Here is a 15451-nt window from a genome sequence, read left to right as displayed (position 1 = left end):
GGGCATGTTGTATCTAAAGATGGGATTGTTGACCCTAAGAAAGTGGAAGCAGTAGTAGAATGGAATAGACCGAACAGTGTGACAGAGGTTCACAGCTTTTTGGGATTGGCTAGTTATTACAGGAGGTTTGTTGAAGGATTTTCCCACTTAACCATGCCTTTGACTCACTTGACCTAAAAGGGAGCTAAGTTTGAGTGGACCGGAAAGTGTGAAGAAAGCTTTTAGGAATTGAAGAGAAGGTTGGTGTCAGCACCCATTCTAACCATACCTTCAGGAAGTGGAGGTTTCACCATTTATAGTGATGCCTCTAGGAAAGGCTTGGGGTGTGTTCTTATGCAACATGGGAAGGTAGTGGCATATGCCTCAAGACAATTGAAGCCTTATGAGCAAAATTATCCCACACATGACTTGGAGTTAGCTACGGTGGTTTTGCACTAAAATTTGGAGGCATTATTTGTATGGAGAACAATGTAAGATATTCACTAACCACAAGAGCCTCAAGTACCTCTTTACTCAAAAAGAGTTGAATATGAGACAAAGAAGATGGTTGGAGCTATTAAAGGACTATGACCTGACTATTAGTTACCATCCTGGAAAAGCCAATGTGGTAGCTGATGCCTTAAGTAGGAAGTCTACAGGAAATTTGGCAGCATTGTTGACTACAGAAAACACATCCTGGAAGATTTGAGAAAGATGAGGATAGAAGTATGGTTTCATGAAGCAAAGGCACATCTGGCAAACCTTAGAGTTCAACCTACCTTGATTGAAAGGATAAAGACTGCACAAAGTAATGATCCACAATTGCAAAAGATAAGAGTTTTGATAAATCTAGGCTCTCAATCTGAGTTTTGCATTCATGAGGATGGATCCTTGAGGTTTGGTAATCGGCTTTGTGTACCAAATGATCTCTACCTTAAGGCAAAAATCCTAAACGAGGCTCATAACACGAGTTACACGATACACCTAGGATGCACTAAGATACATCGGGATTTAAGGGAGACTTTTTGGTGGAACAACATGAAGAGGGAGATTGCTCAATATGTTGCTCAATGTCTAGTGTGTCAACAAGTCAAGATGGAGCATCAAAGACCAGTTGGATTTTTGCAACCTCTTCCCATTCTAGAACAGAAGTGGGAGGACATTACTATGGACTTTGTGACGGGGTTGCCTAGAACCCCTACTATTAAGGATGTAATTTGGGTGATTGTGGATCAGTTGACAAGATCTGCATACTTTTTGGCCATTAGGGTGGATTTCTCACTCGAAAGGTTAGCTAGATTGTATATGAATGAAATAGTGAGATTGCATGGTGCTCCTGTGTCCATTGTGTTTGATAGAGACCGAAGATTTGTGTCTCAATTTTGGGAGAGCGTGCATAAGGCAATGGGTACTAACTTGAAGTTCAGCACAGCCTTTCACCCTCAAACAGATGGACTTTTAGAAAGAACTATACAAACATTGGAAGATATGCTGAGAGCTTGTGTAATTGATTTCAAAGGTTCATGGGATGAACATCTACCTTTGGTGGAGTTTGAATATAATAATAGCTACCAAGTAAGTATTAAAGCAGCACCATATGAGGCTTTGTATGGCAAGAAGTGTAGGTCTTCTATATGTTGAAATGATGTTGGAGAAAGAAGATTGTTGGGTCCTAAGATTATATAGCAAGCAGTAGATAAAACTCAAGTTATTAAAGAGAGGCTCCAGATAGCTCAGAGTAGGCAGAAGAGTTATGCAGACCTTAGAAGGAGGAAATTAGAGTTCCAAGTGGGTGATCATGTTTTCTTGAAGATTTCACCTACTAAAGGAGTTATGAGTTTTGGTTTTCGAGGTAAGTTGAGCCCTCGTTTTGTAGGACCTTTTGAAGTCTTGGAGAGGACGGGTAAAGTTGCTTATTGGCTTGCCTTACCACCTTCTTTATCAGGGGTACATAATGTTTTCCATGTCTCAATGTTGAGGAAATATGTTCCAGACCCTAGCCATGTAGTGGATTATGAACCTCTAAAATTAAGAGATGATTTAACTTATGAAGAGCATCCAATTAAAATTGTGGACAAGAAGGAGCAAGAATTGAAGCGTCGTACCATATATTGTGTCAAGGTTCAATGGAGGAACCAATCTATGAGAGAGTCTACATGGGAGTTCGAAGATGAATTGAAGGAGAAATATCCATTTCTTTTGGAGGACTTAGGTATGTCAAGTTTAGAGGACTAAACTTCTTTTAAGGAGGGGAGAATGTAATACCCGAAAGAAAAAGAAAAAGAAAAAAAAGGAATTAAAAGGAGGGGTATTTAAGTAAATTTGTTTACGGGTCAATTGTTACAATTAATATTACTAAAGGTTTTTTTAGAAAATATGGTTGAAACTCTAGTTTTATATAGTCTAATTTAAGTCAGCGTATACTGACAGATGTTTTGAGGGAGGAGACTAGCTAAAATACTCAAGTAGAAAATGTTTGACTGCACAATTGAGGTAAGAATCTAAGAATCTCTCTCTTGTCAAATCTAAGCGGTACTTGGAATTAGAATATATATATATATATTATATATATTTATGTTGGTATTTTGGACAATAGCGGAATGATCTAAAAATTTATACGAGTTTTACGATGTAAGTGTGAACGGAGAAGGGTTGGAATTTGGGCGATAAAATCCTTTTTTTTTTTTTTCACTACACGTCTTTCTCTGTAATGTCTTTAATTCGGGTGATTTGTTGGTCATGGAATTGCTTTGGGCGCATACTACTTGTTGTAAACGTTTATTATAAGAAACAGTGGACTATAGGTTAGACCACCATTAGTCCAATAGTCTATTAAAATTTAGAGTCTATGGAGATAAAAGGTAGAGACTTTTTGTTAAAGGTTGAACTCGGCTTTATAGAGCATTCAATCCTTATATATGCTTTGACTTTTTAGCCCAAATGATCATGTGAGGAGAGTCTTATATTTCACAATGCTTTGGATTTTTTTTTTTTTTTGCATGAAACAAATTTTAAACAAAGTTCATACAAATGATAGAATGTGGAATATAGTCGTAGAGAAACCGTAGAAGAGTCAATAATGAGGAATTATTGGGAACTTCAGAAGTTTCTCCTTTGGTCAAATATCTTGCAAGTTATTCTTATTATTTGATTATTGAATAAATGGTGTTTTAAAATTGTTATGTGATATCTAAGGATTTTAGAAAAAGTGTTAGGGAGAAGTTCTTTGTGGTGAGCTAGTTGAGGTAAGTAACCTTATCTTAATTGGGTTTTATTTTGCTTATATTAATGTATTTTTAACTACTGAAAATTTTTTTATAATTGTTAAAATTTTTATTTCTATTGTATCACTAATTTCAAGTAAAGAATTATCATAAATATATCTGATTACTAAATATATGATGTATTTTGTTTAAGTTTTTTTAGCTATACTAATTCAAAGTAAAGAATAAAGAATTTCCACAAATATATATGAGCATTAAATATAAGATTTATTTTATTTAATTGGTTTTAGCTATAAAGTAAGGAATATAGAAATATCACAAATGTATTGAAATATTGAATATATGATTATATGTATATGCATTTGAATAAGATATATTTTTGTTAGAAAATATGACTTCATATATATGATTATGGATAGTCTGACTATGAATTGATTCTGATTCTCAAACCAATGGAGGTTATTCATTGGTACTCTGATACCCAGCCAATGAGGGTTATTCATTGGTATTCTGATACACAAACCAATGGGAGTTATGCATTGGTACTCTGATACCCAAACCAATGGAAATTATTCATTGGTATTCTGATGCCTAGTCACGAGGATATAGCGTGACCATAGTCATAAGATTGTTAAGAATATGAATTACGTTTAAATATTTAACTATTTTCAGCCATTAAAACTGCTTATGTATTTTTGGAACCTATTGTAAGTTATAGCTTTTGATATATAGAAAACTAACTACTTTCTAAACCATCTATGATATGATTGTAAGATTAAAGTATGTGATCTATTTGCAACGTATATTTTAAGATTATGAAAATTCATTAGTTATTTTTGAAAACCCATAGCATATTATAACTTTTGAAGATTTGTATTAGATCTTATTATTTTATAGACCTATTGCTGGATAGAACTTATTAGAATTTTGGTTACTTATTGAGTTGTCAACTCACTCCCCTCTTTCTCCTTTTAGATTTTGATCAGGAAGAGTAGCATATGTTTGGGCTTCCGCTGTGATGTGCACATGAGTCATGTTTAGGAATTCAATGGAATAGGATTTGAATTTTTATGTTTAAGATTATCATTTGTGTAGACCTTTAGATTTAAAAGATTTAGTTATTTTTATTTTGATGTTGGAAGATTAATATTTGGAGATCTTTTGAGAATTGCATTATTGAGGATATTTTTAAGTTTATTGATGAAATTTTTCTTGAACTCTTTAATTGTTACGAGGGCCTTACACACTTGTAGGATGTCTGTTGTCACGTGCCTAGCTCTTACTTGGGTTTGGGGCGTGACAAGGAACTTGAGCATGCAAAAGAAACCGAGGTGCAAAAATCTATGCAGGGATTCGTGGCTATGGGATGTCAAGTCGTTTATCATGGAAAAAAATAACCATTAAATCTCTCATTATAATGCTTTTGTGGATTATTGGGTTCTGAAGATTATAATATAGTTGGTGATGCATATCACATTACTCAGCCACGTACTAATGGAAGAGGTGCCATTTTGGCCATGAAGAGTGCCTTAAGTCAGGTAACAATCTAATTGATTACATTGAACCTTTTATGTAATGTAAACTAACTGTTGGCATGCACGTGTATTCTTGTATATGCATATATTATCATTAGCTAATTGTGAAAATGATACATATATGTAGATCAATATATCTTGTAGATCAATTCTTTTTTTTTTTTTTTTGGTACTCCTTTGTGGTGGCAGCATATATGTAGGATGTTGCAGACTATTAGTGGATATGTATTCAAATCTAATAAATTGTTATGTGCCTAAAATTTATTTAAATGATTGTTCTAACCCATCCAAATCTCATGCGATCAGTTTCACATGAGAACACATAAAATTTGGTGGATGTATGGTCATAATGGTTGGGTACAGGGCTAATTGTCTTGGTGACTAACTTCATTGCTGTTTCACTCTTTTCATTTGCCATCTTAGTATGACACTTAAAAATAGTTCTTTTGTAGGATTGATCTAATAGTTGCCTCAACAAAATGCTTTTGATTAAGTTAAATTTTATGCCAATGTGCATTAAAGGATAATTGTGGCTTGTTCTAATATTCTCAATTTTTTGTGATCTGCAATCTGGCCTTCATCCTAACTAGGTGGATTATGTAAATGCCCATGCTACTTCTACACCTTTGGGTAAATCATATGGACCTTCACAACTTGCTGCATTCTGATTCCATAAAGCTGGCTTAGAATGTAATTTGCTCAAACTAATGCATGTGACCCTGTCTCTAAACCCCTAATTTAGGTGATGCAATAGAAGCCAATGCTATCAAAAAATGTATTCTCAGAACATGCAACATCAGGTGCTTTGGCCCTATCCTCCACAAAGGTAATTTTCGGTACTTCAAACAGGTTGATCAAACAGGTTCATAATAAAAGAAATTTTCAACTTGCATTGATAACTCCTACTCTTCTAAGCTTATAAAATTTTACATGTATTACTTTTGCGATCTATTACCTCTATGAAATTATATTGCTTTAGGTTTCTACAAGTGTTGTGATTAAAAATGTGACAAACTGTACTGTTTATCTTTTTTTGTGAGCTTTTATTCTGAACAAATTGTTTTATTTTCATATATTTTCAACTCAATACCTTAAATAATATAACTATATTTAATTTCTATTTAACTATCCCGTGCATTGCACAAGTTAGAAACTAGTGATAAATAACATAATTATCAAAAGTGGACGTCATATATTGAAACTCTATTAAAAAATAAAAATAAGAATCCCCTACAGTTCTGAAGTACCATATTTTAGGGAAAAAATATTATTTAACCTTTATTTTTAACTATGTAGCCATTTTGAAACTATTTAACAAAATACCATTTTTTAAAACTTGACATTGGTGATATTGAGTTTTGCATGGAACTCGATATTAGTAATGTCGAGTTCCATGTGTGTTTTACTACTAGGGCAATGACTAATGTGGCTTTTTAAAGTAAAAATTGACATGTGGAACTCAACATTCTTAATTAATGTCGAGTTTGTGCAAAAAGTTTAAGTGAAAATTGACACTCTTAATTAATGTCAAGTTCCATTGAAACAAAAAACCTAGAAACAACTTAGTAAATACACAGATTTTTTTTTTGCCATTTGGGCAATTTTTGCAAACAATTTCCTTATATGACCAAAAAGCAAACGTATTAATTAAGTAGCATCTCGAGTCTTAGAGTCTTAAGTTCACTAAAAGAACTCAAGTCATTAAGTCTCAAGTTCCAATAGTTGGCAGAGCTAAGGGATTAAAAAATCCACATGGAACTCAAGTCTTAGACTCGAGTTTTTTTAGTTCCTTTAAGCCTAATACAATAAATTGGGTTTATTTACTAAGTTGGGATTCTATTAATATTAAAAAAAATTGAGAGAGATTAGAGAAATGGTAAGGCCTCGTTTGGGAGAAGGGATTGGAATGGAATGTTAAGGAATGAAAAGAATAATTTTAGAATATTCTTCCCTTCCCTTATTTGGGAGTTTTAATGGAGGGAATGGAAAGTCCATTCCCTTATTTGGGGTTTAAGTGGGAGGAATAGAATGGGTAGGAGGGAACACTCATTCCTCTCTATTCCCTTCAAACCTCAAATTTTCATTCCCCCCGAAATTGGAGGAATGGGAGGAAATGAATTTAGATTTAATGAATTTTTTGCTAAAACTCTCAAAATACCCTTATATATTCAACCCTTTAATTTAAAATAGGAGGTCTAATAGTAATATGGTCATAAAATGATTTCATTCCATTCCCTCCATGTTACTCCCAAATAAGATTACTTACATTCCATTCATTTTCATTTCTTTCCATTCCTTTATTTTAAAACATCCAATTAAGGTTAATTAATTCCATTCCATTTCTTTCCCTTACTTAAAAACATTCCATTCCATTCCATTCATTTTCATTCCCTTATGATCATTCAATTTCATTCCTCTATGAACTCCCAAACAAAGCCTAAATGCTTGGAGCTAGAGACATCATAGATCTGACCTTTGATGGGCATTACGATGGGCTTATTAGGGTCAGACCCATCATAAGCTTTGAATTGTTACTTAATTACATCTCCCAAATGAACAAGTTTTTCATTGGTGGAATTGTTCAACTGCAAGTTGCTGAAACTGTTGTTGAAGTTGTTGCTGATGTTGCGGCAGAGGTAGTGATTATAGTAGGCTTATTGAAATCCTTAGGAGCAACAAACATGCCACACACTGTTGTGTAAACAACAACCATCAGAGTTGTGATGGTGAAGAAGACTTTTGGTCATAGCCCCATGTACACTGTTATCTCTTCCATCATTCTTGTATATAGCTCCATCCTTTTTCTCAGAATGAACTCAAATATTAGAGAGTCAATTTCCTTTTAAGGAACTCGAGTCTTAAAAACTTGAGTTTTACATGGATTTCAAACTTTCCTACTCTTGGAACTAAGTCTCTAAGACTTGAGATACCGCTGAACCCAGTCGCATAACAAATTTGTTTGTAAAAACTACCCAAAGGGGAAAAAAAAAATTTTAGTAAACACACAATATGCTCTCTCTCTCTCTCTTTGGTTGCCTCAAGTACTGTATTTTTTTTTTTTGATAAACTTAGGTACTATATTTGCTAAACATTGTTTCCACATTTGCTAAACATTGTTTCCACATTGGTAAGATGCAAACTTGTTATTTGTTGATGTTTATCAAAATCCAACTATTAAGTGATGAATTAATTTTTATTTGCGTGCCAATGATTTTTGAATTAGTGGAAGATATTAGTCAAATGATTTTTCCTTCTTTTTTTTGGTAAAATATAGGGAAAATTATATTAATTAGAAATAGTTAAGACCTGAGTGAGACAGGTACATTTACAACATTAGAGTCAGCAAATAAGACCACCGTAATATCAAAAGTAGGGGTTACATAGTAAACAAAAGGATCAAATTGGTTATGACCTAGCTTAGTGAGAAAGATAACAACTTTGTTCATTTCCTTGTAGCAGTGTTGCAAGTTGAACTTCTGGAAAGCTTGGAGAATGTTCCTGCAATCATCCACAATGGTTTCGTTAGCTAATTAGTGGCATTTGGGTTAGAGAGAAGGTTAACAACTTTAAGAGCATCCACATTGATAATAAGTTTCTCCACTTTTAAACTTTTAGCATGTTGAATAGTTATATACTTTACTAGAGGTCATATAGACACATACCTTTGGTGGAACTGATCACCAAATTGCCGGATCTTGTTCTTTGCTTGCTTTATGAACTCCTCATGATCTCCTTTGTGGAACACCTTCAAGTTGCAGGAGAGGCTACTAGAGTCTCTCCTAATTTCCACACTCCAAATTCTGGGGAACAGTAGATGGTGTCCCAGAGAGATGGCTTATTTTGAGAGAGCACTCAAAAACTATATGTATGTTCACTCACTATATCTCTTATTAATCTGACTGATGTAGGAGTATTTTAAATACTAGTAGAGATTCACTTACTATCAATTATATGTGATCCCTAAAAGATCTTATTTGTTAAGTTTAAATTACTCCACTATTGATATTGATAACTCAGATCAATATCTGTTAAGTTTAAATTACTCCACTACTGATATTGATAACTCATACCAATATCAGTTAGTTTAAATTTAAACTTACTTATCAGATAACCCATGTGGACGATCCATGGGCCATGGGTTATGGGTTGGGTCAAAACTAGCCCAATTTCTAACATCTCCCACTCGTCCACACTGGGTACTACAGTAAGAACTAGCTCCTCTCAATCTCTTGTCCAATCCTCTCTTTATACAAAAAAATAGAGTGTGCGACCTGACAAGAAGGTGTAGGGTAGGAGTACTATATTAAGTCACCATCTAAACTAACATAGTACATCACTTATAATATCTCGTCTATGCCCCAGATTATTTGATCACACTCAATCAAGTTTCTTTAATCCCTCATGAGTTCGAAACTCAAAGCAACACTTGATCCTATACCATATAATATGCTTATGATTATGTTGAAAAATAAATTCCTCATAATCGTGCGGGCTATAAGCAATAAAAGAAATGATGTGTTCTAAATAATCTTCCCTAGACACTCGTGTCAATTCATTCACACTTGACCGCTTTCCTAGACATGCTCTGCGAGATTGTATATGTCATGGCCCTAAGATGACATGCTAAAGTAACAACATCAAACATCCACTTCATGACATAGTTCTAGGTCGAAACAAAGGCACAGAATGGATTATATAATGGTCAACTAGGGCTCACATAGTGACAAAGTAGGGATCTATACAATCGCTCCCTTAATTGGTCGGCTATAGCACATATAGTATAATTTGTATGCTACAGTGGAGCACCCACTCAACTAGGCTTGTCACACTCAAACACCGTACAAATCTTAGTCCAATTGCCACAAAGGCAACCAACCTGAGTTTATCAGCACAGTTACACATCAAGCTCCTGTCCAAGATCTCACATTTGGCTTTATTTAGGCTTCATGAAGTCATGGATACACTTCAAGTACAACTCCCATAAGTCTCATCTTAGCCTAGCTAAGGTGACATTCATTATATTATCTTGCATGCCTCCCTAAGTGTCAAGATGATCACTTACTTGATTTAGAGAAAAATGAAGTGATCACTATGTCTCATCCTGCTCACTACTCAAGAACTAGGGTGATCGTCTATGTGAGTAGACCAATCTAAGCCTGGTGACATATTCTCAAATAATGTGTGCTCAGTATGCAATATCAATCACATCACAAGATGAATCAAAATGAATAACATCATTATCGCATAAAATATGAATAAACATAAATGTCCATAAGGTATTCAAAAACATATCAAATCCTACAAAGTCCCAAACTCCTAACATAAGCCTGAAAGGAATCTCTAGCAATGGCTTTAGTAAGTGGATCAGCTACCATCCTGCTAGTGGAGATATGTTGAAGGATCACCTCTCCTTTTGTGATAGCAAGACGAGTGTAGTTATGACGAGTTTGTATGTGTTTGCTTTTGCTATGATAATTAGGATCTTTAGCATAAGCCAAGACTGTCATACTATCACAATACATCTTTACAGCTTCATCTGCAAGAGATGTCACCCTTAGGCTTTGGAAAAATCTCTTTAACCAAATAGCTTCTTGTGCTGCTTTTGAACAAGCAACAAACTCAGACTCCATTATAGATAAAGCAATGCAAGACCGTTTCTTATTGCACCAAGAGATAGCTGCACCACTAAGTAGAAATGCATAACCTGTAGTGGACTTGCGCTCATCTCAATCTCAAATCTCCACCCTAATAGCATAGAATGAGGTCCAATGTCCCACAAAGGTATCGAAAAATCTTCTTAACTGCTTGCCAATGAACAGGTCTTGGATTACTTTGATAACAACTAACCATTCCAATTGCAAAACAGATGTCTAGTTGAGTACACAACATAGCATACATCAAACTTCCAACTACACTTGCATAGGGAACTCTTGCCATTTCTCTCTTTTCCTTTTTGATTTAAGGCAAACTTCAAGGCTTAACGTATGTCCTTTATCAATTGGAATGTCTATGGGTTTCGAATTATGCATATGAAATCGCTTTAAGATCTTTTTTATGCAAGTTTCTTGAGACAAACCAAGAAGCTTCTTTGAACGATCCCTGAAAATCTTAACTCCAAGCACATAATTAGCCTCTCCTATGTCCTTCATTTTTAAAATAGAGGACAACCACCTTTTGGTGGTGAAAATCATTTGCATATCATTTCCAGCTAACAAAATGTCATCCCTATACAAAGACAGGATAAGTAAACTCTTTCCTGATCGTTTGACATACACACAACAATCTTCTTCCATTATTTCGAAACCAATTGAAATAATAGCCTTATGAAATTTTAAATACCATTGTCTAAACGCTTGCTTTAGGCCATAAATGGAACGCTTAAGGTAGCACACTTTGCGCCCTTGTTCCTTGACCTCAAAGCCAATAAGTTGATCCATATAGATCTCCTCATCTAGTTCTCCATTGAGAAATGCAGTATTTACATCCATTTGGAAGAGTTCCAAATCCAAATGTGCAACAATAGCTAGAATAAGGTGAATAGAGACAAATCTTATTATTGGGGAAAGTCTCTTCATAGTCTATCCCTTCTCTTTAGGTATAGCATTTTGCCATGAGACGAGCCTTATATTTGTCAATTGATCCATCTGCCTTGCGCTTTATTTTTAAAACACACTTGTTTCCAATGGTCTTGCGCCCAGGTGGAAGGTCAACAAACTCTTAAACTTGATTCTTTGCCATAAAATCCATCTCATCCCTTATAGCAACTATCCATTCGTGTGAAGCAAGTGAAGCTAATGCTTCCTCATAGGAAGCAGGCTCATCAAGGTCTAGTGAGTCTCAAATAGAAGATTCCCCCTCAATCTCAAAAGGACGACGAGGAATAGCTCCCCGTTCACTTCTACGTACCTTGGATCCTTGTGTGTCACTATCTAGCAATTTGCTCTCACTAGGAGCCAAATCACTCCCACTATCTTTGGCGATTTCAAGATGAAATTGTGATTCTCCACCCTCACCCAAAAATGGTATGACACCTTTAAGTTCTTGCAACTCATAAAGCTGAAGATCTTGTTTTGCTTCATTAATGCTTGGAAAATAATTTTCAACGAAGTTGACATCACGAGAGTCTATCTCAGTCATTCCACCATCAAAATGTTCACCATACATTACATACCTCTTTGAGCTTTCTGAATATCTTATAAAGATTTTCTTACCTACTCTAAGGCCCAATTTCCCATACTTATAGGAAGTACTGTGAACAAAACTTGCACAACCCCAAGGCTGCAAGTTCTCTAAATTTGGTTTTGCACCAATCCATAACTCATATGGTGTTGTGGGAACTATCTTAGAAGGCACACGGTTAAGGATGTAGGCAGCAGTCAACAATGCATTCCCCCAAAATGAAATTAAAAAATTAGCTTGCGCCATCATCGATCTAACCATCTTTAATAGAGTATGATTCCTTCTTTCTGCAACACCATTTTGTTGTGGAGTACCAAGAATTGTCAATTGCATGTGTATCCCTTTTTCCTCACACAGTTCCTAAAACTGTTTAGACAAATATTCATGATCCCTATCAATTTGAAAAACCTTTAGGTTCCTTTCTTTATGATTCTCAACCTCTGCAACAAAGCGCTTAAAGCAATCTAAAGCTTCAAAGCAATGGGACATCAAATAGAATAACTGAAACGTGAATGATCTATAAATGTGAGAAAATAAGAGGCACCATGGTGTGCCTTAACATTCGTAGGTCCACATATGTCCAAATGGACTAATTCCAAAGGATGAGTTGCCCTTGGAGCCTTACCAAAAGTCTTCCTATAGGCCTTCCAGCTAGACAAGGTTCACACATAGGTAGGCTTACACTACCCCAATATGCCTTCTCTAGCTAGTCTAGCCAATCTATCTTTTCCTATGTGTCCAAGTCTAGTATGCCACATTACAGAATCAGAAACATCATCATTATGAGCAATAAAAGAAAAAGAGAAATGATCTAAATCCAACATAAAGAAATCATTAGATAAATAACCATGTACATACAAGGTTTTATTTAAATAAAAATCCAACTAAGGACCATCAAAATGGAAACTAAATCCAAGTCTAAGCATATTAAGTACTAACAATAGATTACATTGGACACCAGGTGCATGAAGCACATCATGAAGAAGTAACGTATGTCCCAGACTCAATTTGAGCTATTAGGTTCCAACTCCTATGACTTCTTCTTGAGCTCCGTTACCCAAAATAATGTACTGTGTGCTTATTGGTATCTTTTTGTAATCCACACACCCAACTATATCTCTGGCTATATGTTTGGTTGCTCTTGAATCTACAATCCACCTAGGAATAGTATGAGCAACATAAACATGTGTACAAACATAAGTAATAGTAGAGTTGTTAAGAATGGATACCTACTTCGACTTAGTGCAGTCACGAGTGAAGTGACCCTTCTTACCACATTTGTAGCAGCACTTGATCTTTTCCTTGTCCTTCTTAGCACACTTTCCCTTTTGGTGCTTTGCTATCTTGCCTTCTTTTGGCCTAAGGTTAACAGCTCCTTTGGCATTCCTTCTTTGTCCTTTGCGTTTAGGCCTGAATGCCTTCTACTACCCAGATTGGGTGACAAAGAGGGTGTTTAGGTGTGCCCCCATGTGCTCTGGCTCAAGCTCGAAATGACAAGAAATATCAACAAAAGTCTTGATATTCTCACTATGTGTCAAAACAAGTTTCGTTTGTCCCCAAGCAGGTTCAGGCAGTGAACATATCACCACTACGCCCTATTGTTCATTAGAAAGATTATTGCTAGCAGCCTTTAGGTCACGGATCAATGTAGACATTGTTCTTAGATGTTCAGCCATGCTATGCTTTGAATCCATAACATATTTCTCAAACTTCAAAGTAAGAGCTCGCAAAATAGTTGCTGAAGTCCCTCCATAGGAAATCTTAAGCTGGTTCCACATCTCTTGGGCATTTGGATAGTTCTCAAACTCCCCAATAAGATCATTGTGCATGCTACTCAGCATAGTGAAGCGTGCACAATGATCTTTCTTAACCCAAGACTCATAGGTCTCTAAGTCATAGCGATGTTGGGCAGTATTCCCATTTTCAGGTCGCATCATCACAATGGTTAGGGTTTCAAGGACCTCTTGTTCATTAAGTAGATATTGAATTTTTCTATGCCACATATCAAAGTTGGTTCCATCTAGTTTCTCTCTCTTAGTTAGATCAACAACTACATTCTTAGTGGCCATGTTCACTACATTCATTACACAAGTTGAGATTAGCACATACATTTTTAAATTTTATTTCCAAAAATCCAACTAGACCATGATATTCCTTTCTACATAGTGAGATCGAAAATTTCGCTAAGCTCATAATCATCTCTCACTATGTAAATTGGAATAACACATCTAATTGATTTTAAATAAAATTTTGTGAGGAATAAAACATCACACCATCCACATATTAAATCATACATATAACATGTGTACATACATCTTTGTGCACAACACATTGTGCATGGGCTCCACTATAAGCCCTATTTGTAATTTCATACAACATGCTAAGACAAAATTTGAAAATTACAAGTAATCGTGAAAAACCTCCCCTTACATGGCTTCCAAAATTAAATTACATAGCCTTAAATTACATTGCCAAAAACAATGGCCCAAAAAAAATTGCCAAAAACATTGGCCCAAAAAATTACATATTCAAGTACCCTACTACAAAGATTCTATTTGTAATTAAAAAAAAATTTGGGGATGTCACGTTACCAAATAATTTCAAAAATTGTCTTATTCATCCACAATAACAATAAATAAAAATATACATGTTGTATAAATTACCAATACAATCTCTAACTATAGAGATGAGCCAAAGAGTCTCATAAACCCTTTAGACACATATTCATCAATGCATTTATATAATATCAATTCAATCATATCACAATATGTTAAAAAGACATCATAAATTAATTCAAAAAATTAAATAAATTCCATGCATAATTATACAAAAAATTAGAAAAATAATTTCACAATTTTCTCATATTTTCACAATTTTATTTTAACATCACAGTTAAAAAAAATTGCCACCACAATTACATGTATTAAATATATGCCATACTAGAAAAAGAGGTCTAATAAACAAGAAAGTTTATAATATAATAAGAAAACCCACTGTGCATGTTATAACATTTGATTTTCATATAATTTTCTGTATTATTATAACTTATAAGTTATTGCTACGTAAGCAATAACTACAAAATCCATATCTTGTAAAGTTATCCTTGTAAACTACTGTAAACAAATCCACATAGCATTTGTAAACAATAATGTCAGACCCACATAGCCACTGAATGTGTGGCTTATTTCATTGCACAGTTTCCTTGTTGAAGGAAACAACAAGTATAAGAACTTGTGTGTAACTAATACACCAAGTCACCAACGCGGGCCTCATTGCTTTAATTTCTGGATAACCAGTCAAGCACTAAGCAGAGTGGTACACGCATGGTAAACTACTACAAGACAATTTTAAATGAGTGAAAAATGCATTTTCTTTTACTGTTCATAACAACAGTTTTTCAGATTACATGTAAACATTCAAAAAATTACAGCTTTTTATTTCTCTCTCTACATGCCATAACATGCTTCTAAAAATTACAGATCTGAAAATTAAAAATTACTTAAAATTTTAATTTTAGCATGCATATAGGATTAC

At 34.7% G+C, this 15451-nt stretch overlaps 1 protein-coding gene across 1 annotated transcript; it reads right to left on the bottom strand.

The window, feature by feature from the left end:
- Positions 1 to 13512: 13512 nt before the first annotated feature.
- LOC142632583 (uncharacterized) lies at positions 13513 to 13986 on the bottom strand. The gene has a single exon (XM_075806960.1). It carries the CDS (start codon positions 13984 to 13986, stop codon positions 13513 to 13515), a length of 474 nt encoding a protein of 157 aa, XP_075663075.1.
- Between the last annotated feature and the right edge of the window lie 1465 nt (positions 13987 to 15451).

Source organism: Castanea sativa, chromosome 4 (genome assembly GCF_040712315.1).
Source record: "Castanea sativa cultivar Marrone di Chiusa Pesio chromosome 4, ASM4071231v1".
NCBI classification, from domain to species: Eukaryota; Viridiplantae; Streptophyta; class Magnoliopsida; order Fagales; family Fagaceae; genus Castanea; species Castanea sativa.
The sequence above is the reverse complement of the archived record's forward strand: the minus strand, read 5'-3'. Positions and strand labels throughout refer to the sequence as shown.